This window comes from Rhinolophus sinicus, chromosome 14 (assembly GCF_057876585.1).
Source record: "Rhinolophus sinicus isolate RSI-liver-muscle chromosome 14, RSI-T2T, whole genome shotgun sequence".
In the NCBI taxonomy this organism is placed as follows: Eukaryota; Metazoa; Chordata; class Mammalia; order Chiroptera; family Rhinolophidae; genus Rhinolophus; species Rhinolophus sinicus.
The window spans coordinates 147896214-147919822 of record NC_142514.1 but is presented as its reverse complement, the minus strand read 5'-3'; the positions used below and the strand labels follow the sequence as shown (position 1 = coordinate 147919822).

Here is a 23609-nt window from a genome sequence, read left to right as displayed (position 1 = left end):
GGGGGTGTCGTTGTGGGGTGAGCAGGTTACATTTATTGCCAGTTGCTATGTTCACCACTTTGTAAATATTTTCTCAAGTCAGGCTCATCAATACATTTCAGATGCAGTGCTCGGCTGGGGCACAGAGATAAGTCAGACTTGTTTTCTGATCGTAGGGAAGCCAGGGTCCCGTAGAGAAAGGCCGAGCAGCAGTTGCTGGGGGGGCTCTAGGAGGGAGCAGAGAGGAGACAGATCACGCATGAGGCCATCAAGTAGTACTCCAAAGATAGGTCCTCACTGAAATGCTCCCTAGGAGTCTAGAATTTAAACCTTTAGGCTATAGCAGGTTCGAAGTTTTATATTACCTGAACTCTATTGGGCAAAAATAAATTTATTTCTTCCATATCTACATTTTGCTTTCACTCAAGCCCCCGTTGTCTGATACCAAAAACTTGTTCTGATTATGTCCAGGTACAGGCAGCAGCCGTCTTTTTTATCAGACATTTCAGACTTAAATGTTGATTTCACTATTTTCCCAAACCCAGTCCCTTGATCTTGGAGCTGATGCTAGAAGCTAGAACCAAGGGTTCACACAGCCAGCACACGACAGCAGTGTTAGGGGGAGCTGTACTGCCCCATCTGTCTGTGCCTCTGCTCTGGGCTGCTGTCTGATGAGATACCACATGCCCTATCTGGTCCCTGGCTCCATGGGGTCCTCTTCTGAGATGTCACCAGGTCTCCATCTGACCTCCATGAGAGGGACCCCTGACCATTCTCTGCTGTGCCGTCAGCTCTTTCTCAGCTGAATCAGTGTGTCCTATTCTGCAGCTGGTGTGCAAGCCCAAGGACTCTCTGTTCTCTTCACTCTGCTCTGGGACCACAAGACACGTGGGGGCTTCTTTCTCCCTTTCTGTGAAGGACACGTTCATGTGTCCATTACTACTCCTTGCCTGCTGCTCCTTCATGGCTTGGGGGCCACCTCTTTGATATACCTAGGAAGTAAGGGACACAAGTACTGTCTATGCGAAGACCCTCCAGCTTAAAGACAGAGTCTGCTTCTGCCACAGGGACTTGGTCTTAGGAGGCAGAAGGGCAGGCCCTTGCAAATGCACAGGATAAGGTGAAAAGCACAAACTGCAGACCCTGGTTGATTGGGTTCGACTCTCAGCTCCGTTTATTAGCTGTGGGACTTTGGGTAAGTCACCAGAGAGGTCACTGAACCTCTCTTTGTCTCAATTCCTCATCTGCAAGATGAGGGTTTATATAGAGTTACTTTACAGGTTTAAATGGGACAATATACATAAATATAAATAAATCTCAGTAAATAAATATAAATATGTCTTTCTTATAGCGAACAGAGCCTAGCATGTTGATATATAAGCCTTAGCTGCCGTGATCATTAGGAATAGTCTTAGAATTAGCATTATTCCATCTTCGACTCTTTTCCCTTCCATCTCCCCCAACAGCTCAGAATCTCTCAGCCTATCTCTTAAGGCAGGGAAAGCCTTACTCAGACTGTGTTCTAACCACGTCTTCCAGCTACAGGCGGACTACAGCTTTTTCTTAAATTTCATACTCTAAGGATTTGACATCTTTATTTTCAGTGGCCTTTGGTGTCAGTCCCCATCAATGCTGACCTCATGTTCCACGGTCTAAGTGGGGGTGGTTATGGGGTTAATGTACCTGTGGGGAAATGCGTAAGTTAAGTTCCCACGTCATCTCTTCACTAGACAGTCTCCAGGAACCCTGGTTGAGGAGGTGTGGGGAGAAGCTGTGCCCTGGTGATGGCTGCATCTCTGCGTTTGCTTCCCCATGCAGGACTCGGGAATTGACATCGGGGACATCTCTGCAAGGAAGGCTCTGCGGAAACAGCTGCAGTGCAAGACCTTCCGGTGGTACCTGGTTAGTGTGTACCCAGAGATGAGGATGTACTCAGACATCATCGCCTACGGGGTGGTAAGGAGCCAGCGCTCGGGGTTTCGCTCCATCACACGCAGAGAGCACGATCAGAGAGAATCGGGAAAGGGGGAAGGAGCCTCTCAGCCTGCCCCGTGGGCCCTGCAGTAGACCTGAGGCCAGTTTCTGGAGCTGTGTGCGAAGCAGCCTTTGCTTTCACAGCCCAAACCTCTCCACTCCCTTCAGAGAGGTGCTTAGGCTCTCCTTTATAGTCCTGAGCGATTCCGCTCCAGCCCCAAACCTGCATATTCCACTTAATAAAACAAAAACATGCAGTTAGGTTAAGATTGCAAGGCCACACAGCAAACACCACTGTTCCCCAAGCATGGGTGCCTGAGTTTCTGGCAACCAGCCTGCACACCACCCCACCCAAGGGGCTTCTGCCTACCACTCACACGCACAGCTTCCTGGAAAGGAGTGCTGTGAAATACAACCTTGAGTTTGCTGTATTTTGAGGGATCTTTTAGTACCACTTGTTGATTGGCTCAGAGCAGTGCCCCCTGATGGAGGCAACAGGATGGAGAGGCAGAGCATGGAGTTTACAGCCAGATGGACCTGGTTCCAGTCTTGACCAGGATGCTTCCCGGGCAGGTATCTGGACGTCTATGGCTCTCAGTTTCCTCATATGGTAAATGGGGTAAAATAACACTGTCTTCATGGGGAGAAGACAGTCTAAGATATATACATGTATTTTCTATCTAAGTTAAAATGCTTTGAACCTGATAAACTCTCCCATTCTTGCAGTATCCCTAGGACCATAACAGTATTTTAAATGATACCTGATTGATTTTTTTTTGATATCTCACCTGATTTTTGCTGACTGAACACATAAAATTTTTCTACTGACAGCTAAGCCCTCAAAACTATCTCCCTGAGACTACCTACCTCACCCCTGTGTTACAGACAGGGAAACAGAGAGGAAAAGGGACTTGCCCACGTTCACACAGGTAATCAGCGTGCGCTGAGTCTGAAACATCAGCTGCTGATATCACTTTAATTCAGCCCTTTTAGAGAGTGTTCCCTCAGACCGTGTCAGTATCCCAGGGTGAAAAGTTGAAGGAAAGCTGAGGCCTCTTCCTTTGATGACCTGTGGTCAGAACTGAGTTCAAGTCCTGTCTCCGCAGGAACATAATGAGCACAGTTTCTGCCTGGGAGGGGAAGAATCCTCGAGGAAGGATTGGCCTCAGTGTTTTCTGTGAGCCTTCCAACTCCAACATCCTAGGATTCTAAAGGAGACGGCTGAGATCCCAGGAACTCTCCCCACCCTTCCTCCGCAGGCCCCCTGTTGTCCTGGAGACCAGCCTGTAGAGGGGGTCATGTCCTTCCAGAAGAGTCCCACAGCATGGTTGACATGTCCTGAGAGAAATTCCCAGTGGCCTCTTGCCTCCCCACTTCTCAGGCTGGTACAATTTGGATGTCAAAATAACGCCTCAGCTGGTGCTACCCAGCTACTACGTGAGACTCCAAATCCTATCATCACCATGGAAACACGCTGGACTGTGAGGTGCCCATCAGCTCCATCCATCTCCCCCAAACCATTCGAGGACACAGCCGCTGCTGGTGCCCCCACACTCTGACCAGAGCAACTTGTGTGTGCTGCTTGGCCATTGTTGGACCCCGTCCGAAAAGAACAGTTAGGGTGACAGGGGCTGCAGAGAAACTGTTGACCCCAAATCTCTGTGAGCCAGGGCAGGCTTCTGGATTCATGTTCTCGCCAAACTGTCAGTTGTAGCCAAACAGTATCCACCAAACTCAAGCAGAGATGCAGGGAATGCAATAGCAGCGGAGGTGTGTGCATGCAGCCTTTGCAGTTCTGGGTCCTGGCCAAAGGCGTTCTGGTCTTCCAAGCAAAAGGGCCCCTCTTACAAATACTTACAGCAGGTTCCCCGTGGAGACCTCTCGCTGCCACACCCAGAAGCCTTTGGTTAGTCAAACAGTAAGTGATATACAGGCTTGGGATCTAGATACGTCTGAGTCCACAGCTGGGGCTGCTTTCACCCTGTCGTGCTGAAAAGCCATCTTTTTCTCCTCCCAGAGGGCTGAGCCGTGTTAGCCATTTCTGGGGCTGGCAGAGGTCTCTGACCCCCTGCACGTACATCTGCCAGCCACTGTTCAGGGCCCAGCCAACCTCCCACCCCCTCCTGCCTCCTCCACAGGCTAGGCTCTGACACAAGCAGAGATGCACTAGCTTGTCAAGGAGCATAATGAACCCTTAATGGGGGCAATAGGGTGAAGACAGGCGAAGCGAGATGCAGCTGTAAGAGCAAGAGGGTTTGCTGGGCTGAAACACTTCCTGATGGTTATTTTTATCCTGGATAAAAAAAAAAATGGAGAGAATGGATGTCTTCTCAGGGACAGAGTTCCTTTTTTCTTTTGCCTTTCCAACCCATGCCTACACTACCTTGCTCAGGTCAAGTAACCCCCAGGGCTGTTGATCAGGCCAGTGTCAAGTCTATCTATCTAAGCCAGTCCATTAATCCACTAATAGGTCCCATTAATGACTCCTACAGGCTGAAGGGCCTGTGGACCCCGTGGTGTGGGCATGGGTTTCCCCTAGATCACTGAGCTCCACGTCTGGGAGATGGAGTGGCTTTGGCTTAATTGCAGCTCTGGTGCTGACAGTAGATATGGAGTAGCATCTGGAAACAGACATACCTGGCTTCCGTATGTTAGCTTTGCTACTTAATCACTGTATAACCTTGACGATTTGCAAAACCTTAAAGGTTATAGTCATACCATTTCATGGGGCGTCTTTCACAGTCTTAGGATTGTCGCCATTTACATGATGGAAAGAGCATGGGCTTTGGAGACAGATTCCAGCCCTCCACTTGTCCAACTACGATGCCATTCATTTGTTCATTTTCCTCATTCATTCATTCCACATGTATTTACTGCCAGGGCTGGCCCGTGAGAAAGACTGAGATCTAGCGTGATGACTAACAGAGGAGACAGGCAAGTGAAGAAGCAACAGGAAGCAAGTGTCTGAGTGCTACAGTAACAGAGCTGGAGGTGCTGCTGGAGCCCAGGGCAGTGGCCTCACACCCAGACTCAGGTCAGGGAAGGCCTCCCGAGTGATGGAGAAGCCAAGAACCAAAGGAAGAGGAGGATTTAGTCGGGCAGAGAGAAGGCCAAAGCCAAGCATCCATGTGGGGGGAATAGTGTTACAGACCGAGAGGGGAGGCAGAGCTTCTTGCTGCACCACACTCCCTTATCCTGAAAGAGATAATGTTACCCGGGCTGGGTGATTCTGAGGATGAGATGGAATAACGCATGGAAAGCCCTGTACTGGTACCTGGCACATAGATGCACTCATACAAGTTGGCTTCCCTGAGTGGCTTTCAGGAAGGTTACAGCAGTAAGAGTAGCAGCTGTTATTGCACATTTGCTATTTGCCAGGCCCTGGCCTAAGTGCTCGGAGATACTGTTTCCCTTCATCCCCATAACAGCCCTATGAGGTCTGCACTATTACTATCTCTGTACGATAGAGCAGAAGACACACAAGGAGTTGCATTGCTTTGTCCAAGACCACACATCTGGAGCCAGGATTCCTTCCCAGCCTGTCTGTCCCACCTGTGTCAGTAGACCACCTGCTTCCTGGGAGAGGGATGACCCAGCAGAGTCATTACCCACCCCCTCCCTCAGACACTGGCTCTGAGATCCCAGGGAGAACCAAGTCTGACAATCAGGGCTCTCTGGGCTTTTCTCTTTGCAGGAGCAGTCAGCAGGTCTCACTAACGGCCTCTGCTTCAGACGTGACCCCCACCCATCCGCGGGCTGTGGGACAAGTCCAGCGTGTTTGCACATGCTCCTCCCACACAGGCCAGCCAAGTAGTTGGTTTATAACAGAGGTTTTGCTGCATAGATGCGTCTGGGGCCCTGCCTAGGAAGCTAACACATGTTCATATTTCTTCAGAACCTCTAAACTACAAGTTTGAGATTGAGCTGCTGACATCCAGTAAAGGAGAGGGAGCTCAAGAGGAAAGAATTTGACTGTTCCTTGTCCCCTGTCAAGAGTAGGGTATGCACAGCGCACGCATGTACCTCTGGTTGTCCGTTGCGTTTCACACTCCTTAATTGGATTCCTTGCATTCCTGCCACAGTCCATCAGGACAACCAAAGCTCGGCGCCTACCTGTTGCCGTCCTTCCCCAACAGATGACCCAACTGTGGTCCATTGCCCCAGCTCCCCCTGGATTATCATCTCCAGCCTCCTGTTCTAAATAGAGCGCTTTGATTGCTAAGAAGAGCTATTTAAGCTAGCTCAAGTTAAGGTGGGGAAAGATGCCGCAAACTCTCTGATGGGCACAGGAAATGTACCGCTGGACATGGCGTTCGAGCTGGGAAGCCACTAAAACCACAGCAGGGGCAGGATGAACTCTCTTGTCCCTAATTCTGTCTGGTTCATGCTTCATCTCCTCCTCAATCACAACTGGGTTTCTCTGCTTGCACGTGACCCAGGAGGTCCCCACACCCAATCTAAGTGGCCTCACAATTCTCGTGGCCACCACATTTGTTCTGTGGATTGTCATGTGCCTCGAGGTGAGAGTAAGAGTTTCCTCTCTCTTCTCCTGCTCCCACCCTGGCCCGCTTCTCTCTTATTCGCCTTCCAGAGCTCCCACTCTGGAGTATCCTCCTCAGCTGGACCTCCACTGGGGCCTGGCCAACCACTGCTAGATCTGTCGGAGGCAGACAGGGCCTGGTTCCAAGCCTCAAGAGCAAAGACTTGTACTCAGGGACCCCTGAAGGCCATCATGCCGCCCCTATGGAAATGGAGGGGGTGAACAACCTAGCAGCATCGTGTGTGGATGCGTGCATATGTAGCTTTATTTTTGCCTACACTGCCTCAGCCCCCCAAATCCAGCCTGCTGATTAACATGTGAATGCTTCTCCTTCAAAGACACTGCTCTTCCCTCAGCACCTTCATGCAAAGCAAAAGCTGGTGCTTATTGGTTTCCACAGTATCATAGTATTCAAGGAGCCTTGGGATGACTACGGAAATGGGGCCTGTCTCAGCGGAAAGCTTGTTTCTCCTGATTTAATGCATTTCTTTCTCTGTTCCTTTCTCTTTGGTGTGGCCGCCTCTCCCCTGGGGCGCAGTTGCAGAATTCTCTGAAGACGGATTTGTGTCTCGATCAGGGTCCAGACACAGAGAACGTTCCCATCGTGTACATCTGCCACGGGATGACGCCCCAGGTAAGAGCTTTCCATGCCGGTTGTGCACATGTGTGTCTGGTGTGGGGAAAGAAAGCTAAACTCTGTCATGGCAACTCTGGGCCCAGGGCCATCGGGGGCTTTTTGTTAGGCGGTATCCGCCTGAGCAAAAGAGGAGAGTCACACCTGCCTTGCCTGGAAGGAGGCTGGGGGAGCAGGCGCTGGGCTGCCAGGTCCTCAGGGGCGGGGAGCAAGGAAGGCGATCCATGTCTAAAGAGGCCTGCCTCCTTTGGGCAAACCATGGTAAACCACAGTCCCAGTGCTGGCAGCCATGCCCTTCCCTAACAGGAGGAAGCGCAGGGTTCCCCCAAGCTCCCTGACACCTCTGAGTCCCTTGGCACAGCCATTACTAGGTCACAGCTGGGGCCAAAATGTATAGCCCCGAGACCCTTTCTAGCTCTAATGACCTTCTCCTGGTGGAGTGTGAAGGGCAGCTCCCAGGAAAAGAAGTTCTCCTGAAAATATTCCCCCTTCAAGCTTAGGCTTGGGCTTGGATATCCAAAGAGAATAGCAAGGACACAGGCAAGAGAAAAGCTTTATTCAGCAAAGTCCAATGGGCAGCTGTTGGCCCAGACTGCCATAGACTTACCTGCTCCGACTTGACACCATTTCCAGAGGTTACTTATCTTAACTCCAGAAGTGCACAATGATTTTAAAAAGATATTTTAGAATAGAAGGTATGTATATTTGTGCAATTGCAATGTAGTGTTTAAAAGAGTTGTTACCTGCCTGAACACACAACTGCAGGATATGATGATATGTGTGTGTGTCAGCCGCTTATCAGGCTGAGACTTCCCGCGATTGTCCAGTTGTCTCCACCAGCTCGTCCGTTTTTGCGGCTGAGCTGCTGTGACGTCACTGACGGGTCAGTCCCAGGTCAGCAGATCAGACTATCCCCACACCACGCGGTACAGCAACTCATTCTCCACCATTCCAGTGGTGCACCATTTCTAATGGGTGACTGCTTATCTGTAAATCTGTACTGACATATGATGTGTGTACAGAAAATGGACAAAGTATAAATGTACAGATTAATGTATTTTCAGAGCAAACATATTCATGTAACCAGCACCCAGATCAAGAAAAAGGGCATCGTTGCCTGATTTTGAATTTTATATCCATAGGATCACAGGGTCGTTGCTTTCTCATGTTGGCTTCTTTCTTTCCTCATTATATTTGTGAAGCACACACACGCAGGCTGTTACATGTAGGTGTGTTTTTGTTCCTTTGTATGACTGTGTAGTCATTCGTTTTATGAATATACCCTATTCACTCAATGCTCTGCTGCTGCTGGGCACTTGGATTGTCGCTGGCTCGGAAGTGTTACGAGTCCTGCTGCTGTGAGCAGCTCTGTGCACGTCTTCTGTGCACATGTACAGTCGTTTCTTTTGTACCTCAGAGTCAAATCACTGAGTCACAGGCTGAATATATGCTCACTTTTAGTGGACACCGCCAGTATTAGTCTGCCAGGGCTGCTGGAACAGAATGCCACAGGCTGGGGGGGTACACAGAAATTTACTCTCTCACAGTTCTGGAGGCTGGGAAACCTAAGACCAAAGCGCCCGCTAATTTGGTTTCTGGGGAGAGCTGTTTTTCTGGCTTGCAGATGGTCACACTCTTGCTGTGTCCTCACATGGCCTGGAGAGAGAGAGAATGAGCGAGCTCTCCCGTGTCACTTCTTTAAAGGACACTGATCCGATCAAATCAGGGGTCTACCCTTATGGCTTCATTTAACCTTAACTGGAAGATTTGGAAAATTCTCAGCCTCTCCATATTGTGAAAAATGGGAAAGCTTGTTTTAAAGAGAACGCTAGGCGTGTGGCTGAACAACCATTTGACTAAGAGATCATGAGTGGGATTCACGGGTTTCATCAGCCGTCTCAGCAGCAGAAGACAGCAGTAAAGGTGCTAGGGTGAACTAAAGAGAAAGTGGGGCAGGATGAAGGCAGGCTGTCGTACTTCGGGGTTCTACAAGATGGGACCATATTGCTACTCAGTTGTGAACAGGCACTATTACTACTCGAGAAAAGGGAAGAATGATGCTGAAGGGGATAGAGGGCTGCCACTCCCAGCGCAGCCCAGGAGTAAGGCTGCTTCTGCAAAGGGTGGGCCTGCCTCTCTCGTTTCAGTGGACCAGGATGACCCTGGCGAGTGCCTCGGGTGTGGCCAAAGCAGCGAGCAGTGTGGGCAGGACCACCCTAGACAGCCAAAGGTGCAGGCAGCCCTGCAGAGCCATGGAAGTGATGCCACCACCCCACTGGGCCTAGACGGCAGAGCACTGAGCCGAAGGGGGTCATTCTCGAGCCTTAAGACCTCAGGGGATTTGCCCTGCTGGATTTGGGACTTGCTTGGGACCCATCAGCCCTTTCTTCCTTCCAGTTTCTCCCTTTTGGAATGTGATTATCCATCCTATGCCTGTCCCACCGTCATATTTTGGAAGCATATAACGTGTCTGATTTCACAGGTTCTTAGCTGAAGAGAAACTTTGCCTCCAGATGAATCATACCTTGCGTCTCACACATATCAGATTTAGATATTTAGGCCTCAGACTTTAGAGTTGATGCTAGAATGAGTTAAGACTTTGGTGGCTGTTGTGATGAAGTGTGTGTAGTTTGCATGGGAGAAGGAAATGAATTTGGGGATAGAGGCCAGGGACAGAATGCTATGGACTAAATTATGTTACCCCCAAATTCATATGTTGAAGTGTTCACTAATCCTGACTGTATTTGGAGCAAGGAAGTAACTAAGGATATATAAAGTCATAAAGCTAGAGCCGGGATCCTGTAGGATAGGATTGGTGTCCTTATAAGAAGAAATACCGAGAGCTCCATCACTCTCTCCCTGCCCCATGAGGGAGGACACAGCAAGAAGGCGGTCGTCAGCAAGCTGGAAGGAGAGCTCTCACCAGAATATGAATTGGCCGTCACCTTGATCGTGAACTTCCCAGAACTGTGCGAAAATAAATTTCTCTTGTTTAAGCCACCCAGCCTGTGGCATCTTATGATGACTGCCAGAGCCAAATAATATACTGTCAAACAGGTTTCCAAATTAGCTGTATCCATTGTTACTCCCACCGGCCATATATTAGAGTTGTGGTGGCTTCACATCCTTGCCAACGATCGGTATTATCTGTCTTTTTAAATTAGAGACATTGTGGTGGGTGTACAGTGTTTTCACCCTGTGGTTTTAATTTGCATTTCTCTGATTATTAATGCAGATGGGCACTTAAATTTTCAGCTCAGAACATCCCTATGTCGTTCTTGACTGTGGACCAAGATGGCCAGGGTACAAGTAGTTTGGTCTTTTTGTAAATTCCCTCTCTGCTTTTTAATACGTATGATGCAGGAGCTAATGGGTAAACCTGCTTTTAACAAATCGATGTGGAAATCTATAGGGTGGATGCTTATCTGGAATATTGGACAGATACTGAATGTTTCCTCTGTGCCATAGTGGGTGTCTGCAAAGGCTCCCAGTCTGCCAGCTGCAAATGATTCGCTGTGAGACAGTCTGTGCTGTAGTCAGGAGCATAGGTTCTGCAGCCAGATCGCCTAACTCCAGATGTCAGCTTTGACACTTTCTCGTTGTATAACCTTGGGCAGGTTTTTAAATCAGGGCCTCTTTTCTTTATTTGTAAAATATGGATTAATCATACCATAAAGGTTGTTGCAAGGATTTAACACATGTAAAGTATTTAAACTATCGCCTGGTTTATAGTAAGTGCTCAATAAATTTTAGCTATTAGTATTGCTATAATGATAATAATAATATTATCACTGCTCTTTAAGCCTTGCTCAGTATAAATACCCTCAAGGTTCTAACTCCATCCCACACTGGACTGCCTTTCCTTGAACTCATGTACTATGTTCCACGGGTTTCTTCCCTGGTCAAAGCCCTACTCACAGGCTGTTGTAGCATCACTGAGTTACTGGGGCAGCAGAAATACAGTGGAGCAAGGGAAAGAGCAATGAACATGGCATCAGGAAGCCTGAGTCCCAGGCTTGCTCTTGGCACACATTTGCTATGTCACCTTAACTATCTTTGGGCCTTTATTTTATTTTACTCCTTTATTGAGGTATAATTTTACACTAAAGGACAAAGCGTACAGCTCAGTGAATTTCTGCATTTGTAGACACTGTACAGTCACCACTCAGATGAAGCCCCTCATCCCACTGGGCTTCCTCCTTCCTCCTCTCGGTCAGTACCGCTGCCCAAAGGTGATGACAATTCTGATCTCCAGAGCCATTGATTAGCTTTGTCTGGGCCTATCTTCTTATCTGCTAATGAGGAAGCTGGACTGGCCATCTCCAGGCCCAGCTCTGACAGTCTGCTTCCTTCAAATTCTTCTGTTCTCGGGAAATTCAGTTGGCCTGAGAATCTGTGAGTTTGTGCTGTGCGTGCCAGGAATACTGGGAGCTAGCCTTCCCTTGATGCTTTGTGAATCAGCTTCTTGAGGTGAACTACAGCAAATCTTCAAGACTTGGGTCCCCCTCTGCATTCCTCAGAGCCACAGCACCCTCCTGTAATGGGCTTCACAGGTAACTCTGGGTCCCCGTTGCCTTCTCCCACCAGGCCCACAGCAGAAGTGCACGGCCTTCGGAGCCCAGGAGTAAGGAGGCTTGAGACCAGCCTCAGGTCAGACACATTTCCCAGAATGAGGAGGTATAGGGACTCGGCTGTGACAGGAATTTGATGAATCTGGCCTGCCGGTGAGCTGGAAGAGCCAGAGAGGGAAAACTGGGTCATCCTGGAGAGGAGCTGTGTGTTCTTGGCCAGAGTTCATCCATCCCCATAGTATTTCCTAGGACGGTTGTAACAAAGGACCACAAACAGGTGGCTTCAACAACAGAAATGCATTGTCTCACCATTCCGGAGGTTAAATGTCAGAGATCATGGTGTGGGCAGGGCCACGCTCCCTCTGAAGGCTCTAGGGAAGGATCTGTTCCAGGCCGCCCTCCTCACTCCTGGTAGCTCCTGGCTGTGGCAACGTCACTCTTCTTCACATGGCATTCTCCCTGCATGCAGCTCTGTGTCCAAATTCCCCCTTTTGATAAGGATGACAGTCAGACTGGACTTGGGACCCACGCTACTCCACTGTGATCCCACCTTAACCAATTCTATCTGCAATGACCCTATTTCCAAATAAGGTCATATTTGGAGATACTAGGAGTTAGGACTTCAACATATGAATTTTTGAGGTATACAGTTCAACACACAATACCCCCAAAGAAGAAGAATGGGATTGGAAATCTGACTTTCATCCCTTCGCTGAAAACTGCTTCATGACTTCCTGTCCCATTTCTTTAGCCAGCGCTAGTTACATGGCCCGGCTTAACTCCAGAAGATGTGCAAAGTTAGGGTTTTCCACCTGCCCAGGAAGCCTGGTTTCTGCCATATAACTTTAGATGTTTTCTAAATCAATTCCACCTCTGACAAATAAGAAACCAAGAAAATGTCATCTGGGGTGTGAACTGACTTGCCTGAGGTCACACTGCAAGTTACTGGCAAAGATAGGACTAGAAAGGGTGCCTATGTTTTGACTTCCAGTTTCTCCCCCAGTTTCATTCATTCATTCATCCATCAAACATATGGTATCTTGTCTTTCAGGAAGTCTTTATATTTTAGAAAGTTTCATTTCCCCTGAAGAACAGATTTGGTCTAGTGATAGCAATGGTTTTTGTAGAGCAACTTACCGCATGGCCCAGCGGGGCCCAAAGACAGTAGGGACTCAAAACTACCTTGGACTAGAAAGCAGGGCAGGGTTCTCTGTGTGTTAACGCTCTGAGAGATTCTGCTTACATTTTGTTTAAAAAGTTCACTCTGATAAAGTTGTGACATACCCACTTCTCAGGGAAGGAAGGCTCTGGGTAGGAGAAAGCATAATGTAATCAAATTAGTGAGGGGAAACTGATGGGAAACATGCTAATTAATTAATGAGTAACTGTAACCATCTTATTTAAATTAGCAGCAAATTTCAAGTCATCCTCAACATAACTGAGAATATTAGCCCTAATTAGTGTAACAGCCTGGAAAATTTCTTCTGCTGAGAAAAATACAACAATAGGGTCTCCCCACAGTCTCTTTATTTATTCAATCAATCACGCATTCACTCACTCATTCATTCATTTGCTCATTCAAAAAACATGCATTGAGTATTATTTTATGCCGAGAATTGTGACAAAGGCGGCTTTGTTCAGGCGCCTGACCTGGAGGACTCCCAGTCAGGAAAGAGCGGCAGGTACTGAGATACAGTACATAGGATACAACCAACTGCCCCAAACCACCTTCTCAACAGCCCATCGAAAGAGAGGCAGGACAAGACAGGGTCTGGGGACTCCTCCCATTCTTTCCACCTAAATCTTCTAGACTGTAAAAGACATGGGGGTGGGGGGAGCGCTCTTCCTATGGGAAGGTAAATTCTTAGCTGTAGAAGAAGGAAGGTGCGAGGTACTTTAATTCCTTCTAAAGTTTCTGAAATACTGAAGCTGCCACGTTTATGCTTCAGGAAGTGCTTTTCGACTCAAGGTCTAAAGATTAGAGTTGTGTTGAAACAGAAGTATTCTGTTTTTACCCGGAGATGAAGTCCGTGTTAGATCAGGTAGTGCGTTTAATGAAAGTAAGAAAAGTTTTAAATTGTAGGTGGATTTTGGTACCTCTGCTTTCTGGAAATTTTTTTTGGAATTTCCTTTTCATGTTTTACAGTTCTTACCCTGGCTATACATACAGAGAGAGAGAGAGAGAGAGAGAGAGAGAGAGAGAGAGAGAGAGAGAAATGAAGGAACCCACTTGCTTATTTCTCTGTCTGCTACTTCTCTAGAAACTACCATTACTACATGGGGTCATAATGCAGCCATCACCTCTCCCCTACTTGGCAATGCTCCTGATGGCAATGCATGGAATGTTACAGTCCTCTTGTGGGTTGTGTTTGAACCCCCAGATCTTTCAAGTAACATCTCAGAGACAATTCAAAATGTTTTACTTTGTGGGCCAAGAATTTAAATCATCAGCCACTTCTCTGTGACCTTGGGAAATGTATCCACTTCTCTATGATTTTTATTTATAAATAAATCAAGAGTGCCAGGCACGAAGCAGCTGTGAGGTTTGGGAAAACTTCCCTGAGTTTGCTTCTTGGCTCTCATGAGATGAAATTGTGGCTCTCAGGGGATGAAATTGTGCCCTCCGTGACTCCTTATGTGTAAATGTATTGCCCAGGTGCCCCTGACAAATGTTAGTGCAGGGTCCTGATTGGGTTACAGTTTGAGGGGAGCCTCAACCAGTCCTGAAAGTGTGGCTGGTCACCGCCAGCTCTGCATTATTCAGGCCCTAATCCACATGGGGTTATTTGGATCTCTTTACTTATTGACCGCTGAGCTGTAGCTTCTCATAATTCCAGGGGCCATCATTCCCAGAGGATGCAGAGTGAGTGGTGCCTCTGGGCTGATGCAGTGAGCTGGCCCTGTGTGGCCCTGTGTGGCCCTGCTCTCTGCATGCCCTCTGGACAGCCATCCCTCAGCTCCTTGCTGAGGCACTTCCACTTTCATGGTTCAGGCTGGTTGTTTGAGGGGGTAGTTTTTGCTCCAGAGGATCCAAGGCAATGACAATGCACTCACGAGCTTGGGGTCAGGTCAGGCAAGGCTGGGATCTAATCCCAGCTCTGCCCATACCCCAGGTGTGATTGGGGCAAGTGACTTAAACTCTCTACTGCCCAGTTATGTTTTAATCTGTGAAGTGGGGGCAGCGATATACACTTGCCTGAATTATGGTGAGGGCTCTGATGGTCTGTATGTGACAACACTTAGCCCAGGGCCTGGAACATGATGATAGGAGTTATTCTGTCACACCCAAGGGCAGCCCCTCCAAGGGTGAAGAAGGGGGATGCTCGAGGCTGGAAATGAGTGTGGCTGACCCCCTGCAGTCATGCCCCCCAGCATAGGACCCCCCCAGGGCTGAAGCTCCCTTCATCTTTGCATCCCCTTCAGGCATCTACAGAGACGAGATGCCTGATGCATCCTGCCTGCATCCCAGGGCTCAGCAACTCTTCTCTGTGTCAGGAACTGATGAGTGAATGCTTGTTTTATGAATGCAGCCTGAGTCTCACTCCTCCTGACAGCCCAGGAAAGGATGTGGGCCAGCACTAGGCCTGCTGGGCCGCTGTGGGTGCTGCTTGGGTGTGAATCCCAGCTGTGCTACTTAATGGCTGTGTCACCTGGGATGGGTACTTAATTTGTCTTTACCTTAAATATCTATAACTTAAAGCAAAACACAGTTTCTAGTAAATGCAACTTAACTATTATATTACTCTTGTTTACTAATATACATTATATACCATGTTTCCCTGAAAGTAAGACCTAGCCAGACAATCAGCTCTAATGCGTCTTTTGGAGCAAAAATTAATATAAGACCTGGTCTTATTTTACTATAATATAAGACCAGGTATAATATAATATAATATAATATAATATAATATAATATAATATAATATAATATAATATAATATATAAAATACAATACCAGGTCTTATATTAATTTTTGCTCCAAAAAACACATTAGAGTTGATTGTCCGGCTAGGTCTTATTTTTGGGGAAACAGGGTTAATATATGTGTGTGTGTGCATATATGTAAAATTACTGTGTCAGTCTCCCTAGACACCTTCAACATATCAATTCATTTCATCTTAACACTATCTTCCCAGCTTCTTCCCGCCTCACAGATGTTGGCCCAAAGACCTAAGCTGTACCAAGTCCCCACCCTAATAGGTGGTGGATGCAGGCCCGTCGTGCCTAGAACATGATGGGAGGTATAACTACAGCACACCCAACAACACTTCTCCTCAGGTGAGGCAGGAGCTCGAGGCTGGGCAGGGCAGGCTGACCACCAGCGCTGCTTCCTGTCCCACTACTGCCTCCCTTAGATTCGGGCTGCCTCCCCAGGGCCAGCCCAGGTGGCCATCACAGGGCTTCCTCTCCATCAGACACCCATTGGACCTGCCTGTGGTCGTCTGCCTGGAGCTGGGCCAGCTCTGGATGAGGTGAGCGCCTAGACAGTTTCCCCCCTTCCTTTGGAAGGCACCCCATTTCCATTTCCCTTTTGGTAGCTGCACTGGTGGCCCTGACGCATCAGCTCAGCGTGGGGGGCAGGCGCCCAGGGAGGGAGTGGACGCAGACATGAGGTGCTGCTGCTGCAGGGGTAACCTTCCCTTTCACTGAGATGGTGGACTCTGGGCTGCCCCCCCAGCTTCAGTGCTAAAAAAAGGAGCTGCTTGATTTGTTATTCATTCCACATGATATATTCTTCACTTCATGTCCGAACTCCACAATTAGAGCGGTAAAGAGCGAGTTTTGCATGACTTTTATTAAGTTCCCAGAGGCTGGGATGAAGCAGTTATTAGCACCACAGCGGGCCAACAGTGAGGAAAATGGTTCCGGCTCACTCCCCAGAGGGAGGCTGGGCCTCTCACCCCCCACCTGCCGTTCTTTTGAGAGCTTTGCTTCTCAGCTTCTCTGGACCTGGGAACAGGTCACTGGGCTAGCGTCAGGGGAGCTGAGTTTAGATCTCAACATGACTCTGTTCTCTCTGACAGGTCACTTCACCTCTCTGGCTCTCAGCTTCCTGGTTAGTAAAATGGGGTGGGTGGGTGCTGAGATTTAAATAAGGTATCAAACCCATATGTGCCGAGCACCACGCCTGGCACAGAACTGGGCTCTGTAATGTGGGTTTCTTGTCCTAATTGGGAAAGTCTCAACATTTTTTGAGCTTGCTAGTCTGCCTAAAGGTAATAATACTAACGGCTTACATGTATTTATTTTTTTTACTGTTCCTAAGCATCTTTCTAAATGCTTTATGCATGCAATGTCAGTTAATACTCTCTGCAGCCCTAGGAAGTAGGTACTGCTCTTGCCCCACTTGTACAGGAGAGCAAACTGGGCCTCAAGGCAGTTACTTGCTCAGGACCACAGTTACCAGGTAGGAGCACCTGGTTGCCTAGCTGCTGAGCCCATGCTCGGAGCCATGACTCAGGACTGTCTTCCTGCTTTCATTCAATATGTGGCCTCTGCTCTCAGCACATTGTCTGCACAGAGACAGGACAGTGAGCCACCACAGTGTGGTGTGATGAAGGCTTGGCAGCTAGGAGCACACTCGCTGGATGCACACAGGCTGCAGGGAGAGGACAGGGGAAGGAGTGGCTGATTTAGGCAACCACCAGGCATGCCCTTCTTCTTAGGACCTAAAGGAAAACTAAGGCTAGTTGGCAGTTTTCTTCCTGAAAGGACTTGTGGCAGGTTCCCGAGCCTGGGCTGAAGGAGACTGGAAAGCACCACGGCATCAGCACTGCCTTCCCACCCACCCTGGGCTAGGACACAGAACAGGCAGGGCAGCTCTCTTGTTGACTCATGAGGGCTCTCTGCATGAGCCTTGTGCCTTTGGGTTTTTCCCCTTTTCCCCAAAGAACTGGGCCAACCTTCTCCCCATTGAAAGATGTATAGTCTCAGCATTCCGGGGCCATATCATCAGATGCAAAGGCCCCTGCTTCCTTCCGGGTCCCCCATTAACCTTCAGGTCTCAGCCTAAGGCCCCTCCTTTCCTGACCACCCTAAGGTGCTCTCACTTGTTATTCTCCATCCTTTGCATCCCTCCGACTCCTGTACCACAGCTCTTGTAGTGTATGTACACACTTAATTATAATCACAGTTGCCAGTTATACGTGGATTTGTTTACTCGTTCATGGTCTCTCTCCACCACTAGATCTTAAGTTCTTCGAGAGCAGGCACTTAGCTTTGTTCTCCAGTGTATCCCTTCTGTCTGGCGCACTGCCTGGCTATGAATAGGCGCTCGTGCACCTCTGCTTAGCAAACGGATCTGTTCATAGAGTTGGTGGGTTTTGCCCAATAAATGAAGGTAGTCTTCCTAACAAAGACCTTGTAGCGACCCGCTCAGACACACTGGCTTTGCCCCGTACCAGCTGAACCCAAAGCCTGAGTCTCCTGTAAAATAAATGGAGTTAACACCATCTATCGGATAGAGGGTTTATGAGGATTAAATGAGAAAGACATAGGGTGCTAGGCACTATTCCTGGCACACAGTAAGTCCTTGACCCATATATTCCTCTTATTTTTCTTAGTTGTTATTAGTCAAGATAAGATCTGGCAGGATCTGTATCTCTTCATTTAGACCCAGTATCTTTTCATGGAGACCCAGTGATGGCGGTTTGAGTGATGTGCCCTCCCCCACTGGGATGGACCCAGATCTTGGTCTTTTTCTTGATGAGGGCCAGTTGCTATGGGCACAGGTTGGGCAGGAACGGGGGACACCTCCTTGCATCTAGGCCTCTCCTGCCACCGAGGCTTGCTGGCACGCAGATGCTGGCCTGCCTTTCCATTTGACTCAAGCCCCAGGCCAAGAGCGACTCCCCAGAAAGTTCCTAAGTAGATGTGTTCAGAATAGCTCATGGGTGTAAGTGGATCCTTATATTTGGTTTTCACAGCTAAGTTCATTGTCACCACCCTGCCTTTGCCCCGGCTGCTTTTTCTGAAATCTGTTTCTTCCTGTGCTTTAGTCCTGCCAGTGTACAGCCATAGTGGACTCATTGAGGTTAGCACTGTGCTAATACACTGGAAATTTTAGCAGAGCTGGGCCCTCTAAATCAATCACTGTAACGGCTTTATTTTTTTTCTTGCCCAGAAATACACTATTAAATACAGGAACACGTGCGGGAGGGGAGTATGGCTGCGGTGAAGGACACGCTTAAGAAGCAAATTTTATAACATTTTTTTTCTGCAGGAGAAAAGGCTTGCGGGTCTTAATTCTTACAGAACTGGGCTATAGAACACATTTATGTCTCTGCAGTATCTTTAGCTCCTCAGAATATTCTGGGCTGTTCAGAAGTAACTCAGTCATCTTTGCCTGGGACATTATAGGTGCTTAATAAGTGTGTATTGAATAAAGGAGTGGTTACATTCATGGAAAATTAAAGGCTTTTAAGTGATGGCCACAAATGGACTGAGCCAGTGTTCTCCTTCTCGGTCCCTCTGGGGTGGGTGGAGGTGCGGGGTGGGGCTCCCACAGTGGCAGGTTCACCTGGCACCTAAGCCTGGAAAATTAGAACAGTTGATGCCATGGAAGCAGTTCCTCCCCTTTCTCGGAGTTCGCTATGAAGGGCTGGCTGCTCGTGGAGCAGAGAGAAAAGTGTGTGTTCCGATTTACTTTTAAGGAAAGCAGTAAGGGGGTGTGTTTTGAGGCTGAGATAAAGAAGTCAGTAGAGAAAGAGGTGGGGTGTATGGGGAGAGAAGGAAGCCGCATTCTGGGGGTGCAGACAGGACAAGGGTGGAAAGGACGGGGTCCAAGGCCAGTGGGATTGGCACCGGCCTGCAGGAGAGGAGCCTCTGCCTCGGAGGCCCAAGGGCAGGGTGGCGGGAGGTCAGAAGGAACGGGTTCGCAGGCTTCTTGCAAGGGAAGCTTGTTAGAGAGAAGAGAAGCTTTAGAAACCCTGCTGAGGGGAAGCGGCTGGAGGCTGGCAGGCACCCAGAGAAGCAACAGCAGGTGGTGTGGAGGGGCCAGGTTGAAGCTGAAGGCCAGGAGTCTGTGGTGGGTCTCACCTGCCCCTGCTGTGATGTTTCTTGGTTATCGTCCAGCATCCAGGGAACGGGTGTGGAGAAGGCCAATGAGGCTGCTGAAGTGAGATTTACAGGGTGTCAAAGGAAGAAAGAATAAGGAATTACAGACTTGAAGTTGCTGGCAAGGGAGTGGTTGAAGGAATTTGGGTGCAGCCTTTCTAGGGATGTGGAGAAGCCAGGAGGAGGTGAAAGTACGGGAGGAAATGAAGCAAGGTGACTATTCCAAAGTCTCAGTGAGATCGAAGAGCAGGCCCTGGGGCAGTAAGAGTAAATGATCAAGATTAATAGGGACTTAGGTGAAAGTAGGAATGGGGATCAGGTTTCAAAGGCACAGCAGATCTGGGCACGACGAGCTGGGGGCCGGGTGTGGGTGGCTCTCCCTGCAGTAGACGCTACTATGTAGGTTGGGTCATTCATTGCCTGAGACCCGAAAGTGCTGCCCAGTGGGTGTAGAGGAAGCTGTGAGCCTCATGCCAAAGACCTTGCTAGACATAGCAGACCGCCTGGGAGGCACTGGGGTGAGAAGACAAAGTGGGCAGAGTGGTGGTACCTGATGTCTGGGGCTTACGGAGGAGGTATTTCTATATGGGGTGGAGGAGCTGAGGTATAGTAGGGGTGCTGCGGGTAGGAGAGTGTCGGCTCTGGCTTGTGTCCCTATTGACAGAATCGGCAGAGTCAAAAGCACACGAGAATGGCAGTGTCCTCCAGGAAGAGACATTTGGGTAGGGACAGAAGTCCTTTTTGGTTGAAAAGGACTCTCCTTGAAAGATACTGGGAGTTTGATAGGCAGTTTCAGAAGACTCAAGGGCAGGCTTAGGAGGGAGGGCAAACAAGGGAAGGTCAACCAGGGAAAGAACACAGCATAGCGGGAGTTTAGAGAGGATGAGAAAGCCCCATAAAGACGTCAAAAATTCAATTTTATCTGTACATTTAGGCCCCATGGGAGGATGGGAGAGAAGGGGTGGCAGAATCAGGTTGGGGGAACCCCATCTCTTTGTACCGCGGCCACTGCAGTCACCCTTGGTTCCCAGCTTCTGTGCTCAGAACAAAGCAACCGCTTCCAAAGCTTGCTTTGTCATAACGACTGAACTGTGTCCCCATCACGTCACACTGCGTTCAGTCCAGGATCGGCAGGGCTTTGTGAAGACTCCGCTCCACTAGAGGAAAGGATTAGCGTCCAGCTGTCAAGGAGAAAAGAAGGCTTGGTCACGGTGCCCTTGAGTGGTCAGGGAAGTCTTCCTGGAGGAGGAGCTGCACCTGGGCCTAAAAGGAAGCACCTGTATGGAGTAAAAGCACAGCGAGAAGAGAGCTTCAGGAGTTGGGGTGCAGGTAGAAGGGATGGAATTGAACCTTCTTTTCTTTCTTTAGTAAGAAGCAGAGTACTGTAGTGGTTGAGAACTGGGCTTTGGAGCCAGGGGACCTGAGTTCAGTTACCAGCTCTGCCACTTGCCATCCATTCACTCACCTCTGTGTAATTCTGTTTTTTCACATAAAAGTTGAGGTGATATTACCCCACTTATCCAGGGTTATTTTGAGGATTAAATAAGTGTGTTTATAAAACACTTAGCATCCCTGACATTTAGTAAGAGCTCATTAAATGGGAAATATTATCATTATTATAATTATTTATTTTATTTTCTTCAATCAGGATGGAAAAAATGGAGCAGTGATTTGCTGAGCACCGACACCCTGTGCCATATACGTTACAAACACACCTGTGAAATGAGCCACTTGCATCAGTACACTTTTGCTACGTACCGAACTATCGCAATATTTACTGGCTTATGGCACATCCATTTTTTTAGCTCCATATTCTGAGGGTTGGCAGTTTGGGCGGGGCTGGACTGGCCCTTTCTTCTGCTAGTCTCACCCAGGTATCTGTAGCCAACTGCTAGCAAGCTGGTGGTGTTGGCTTCTGGAGCTTGGCTGACTGTTAGCTGGAGTGAGGGAGCTCCTGGGCCATTGTGTGTTTCATCATCCCACAGGCTAGCCCAGGCAGCGTCACATGATGGTGGAGACCGGGGTTTCGAAGAGCAGCAAGAAAGGGCAAGTGCTACTACACAAGTGCTTTTTGGGTCTCTGCTTGTGTCAATTTGCTATGGAAATTGTGTCATTGGCCAAAGTAAGTCATATGGCCAAGCCCTGACGCAGGACAGAGAAATAGACTCCATCTTTGAAAGGAGGAGCTACAAAGGTACATTGCAAAGTGATTAGCATGAAAGGATGGGGGAAATCTGTGGCCATTTTTATAACCTATCATAATACCAATTGTGTTTACTTTGTATTATTTCATTTATTCACTCATGCATTTCTTTCACTCAAAAATATTTATTGAGCACCTATCTTGTGGTGTGGCAAGAAAAGGGACCCCTAAAAAGAATGACCTTAGTTTTCTAACACTTTCTCTGTCGTAGTGCAATCCATCTGGCATTGTTAGGTGAGGTCTGTAACATCCAGTAAAGACATGAGCTGGACCTTTTTCCCCCAGTAAAGCAGGTTATATCTTTCCTAGGGAAGAGGGAGATGGCGATGGAGATGGTTTTGGAACAAGCAAAATAGAGAGATTTATATTTACAAATTAAAACCAGGCACCAGTGTCATCCACCTGAAGTCCATTTTTCTGGGCTAACTTATCCCTGCTGGATCTTAAGCTGCAGGTTTTGTTACCATGCTCTTTCCTCCATCTTTCTGATCACCGAGATTGCTGGTGAGTCCAGATCCCCACTGACCATATGTTAAAATCTGTTACACACACACACACACACACACACACACACACACACACACACACACCCTTCGCTGGGAACATTTTAAGCTCTTCTTACTTCAGTGCAGGATAAGAGCTGTGCTGTGCCAGCAAGAGACTGAGCCCCTCATTGCTCATGGGGCCAGGTAAGGGGGAGGCCTGGGGTAAGCATTAAGAACCTTGTCCTGCAGAGAAGATCGTGTTCTATCCAAGCTGTTAACCCACAGAGTTCTATAGAGGGTGGTGTCAAAGATGCACGTCCGAACCTGGGCAAAAAGAAGCTTAGAGGAGTCTTAGAGTCAGAGACATGAAACAGGTAACAGGGAGGTCGCCTGGATGGATTTCTGAGCTGAAGTCCAATGTCTCTGGAATAGTTTGTTAACACATTCATTTAATGAACCGATATGTTTTGAGTATATGTTATGTGTCAAACAGTGGGTTCGATACTAGAGATACGACAGTGAACAAGACAGGCATGGTCCCCTGCCCTCGGGGGACTTGGAACCTAGAGTGGAGTAGCCACTGTTAAAAGAGCATTGCTACTGGCTAACACGAGTCAGCACAAGTCCATGTAATTCCCCGACAACTCCCCTACCGTGGGTGCTGTTATTATCTCCTGCTTCTACAGAAGAGTAAAGTGAGAGCATGAATGGCCAAGTAAATTGTCTAGTCACACAGCAAATGGACAATGAAAGCGGGGACTTAAATTAGGCAGTTTGGATTGAGAGTCAGTCTTTCTTGAATCAGCCTTCTTCCCTCTACCTACATCAAGTCCCCTTGGCATATATTTTCCAAGTCCCCTGTACTTTTCCTTAAGGGCCTGCATCATATTTTGTGATTCTATTTTTGTGTGATTATTTGGTGAGGGACCATAGCAAAAAGGTATGTCAGTCAGTTCAGGCTCCATTATGCACCAGTAACAGGTGACCTCAAATTCCAAGTGGCTTATCATAGCAAACATTTCTCGGTCATGCTTTGCCCACCTTATCTTCCCTTTGCAGTGCCTTGTCAAAACCAAACCATAGTAACAAAGGCACGCTCTTCATCTAAAGCACAAGCTCATTGCCATGTTATCAGTCTAACAAGTTACTGCAGGCAGCAGTTTTGCCA

At 48.3% G+C, this 23609-nt stretch overlaps 1 protein-coding gene across 1 annotated transcript in view; it reads left to right on the top strand.

Annotated features, from left to right (window-relative positions):
* The window catches only part of GALNT18 (polypeptide N-acetylgalactosaminyltransferase 18), a 311162-nt gene that overhangs the window by 262517 nt on the left and 25036 nt on the right, over positions 1-23609 (top strand). The window contains exons 8-9 of the mRNA XM_019729256.3: positions 1798-1935; positions 7032-7127. Coding sequence (XP_019584815.3) covers positions 1798-1935; positions 7032-7127 — 234 coding nt within the window. The remainder of the gene's footprint in view (positions 1-1797; positions 1936-7031; positions 7128-23609) is intronic.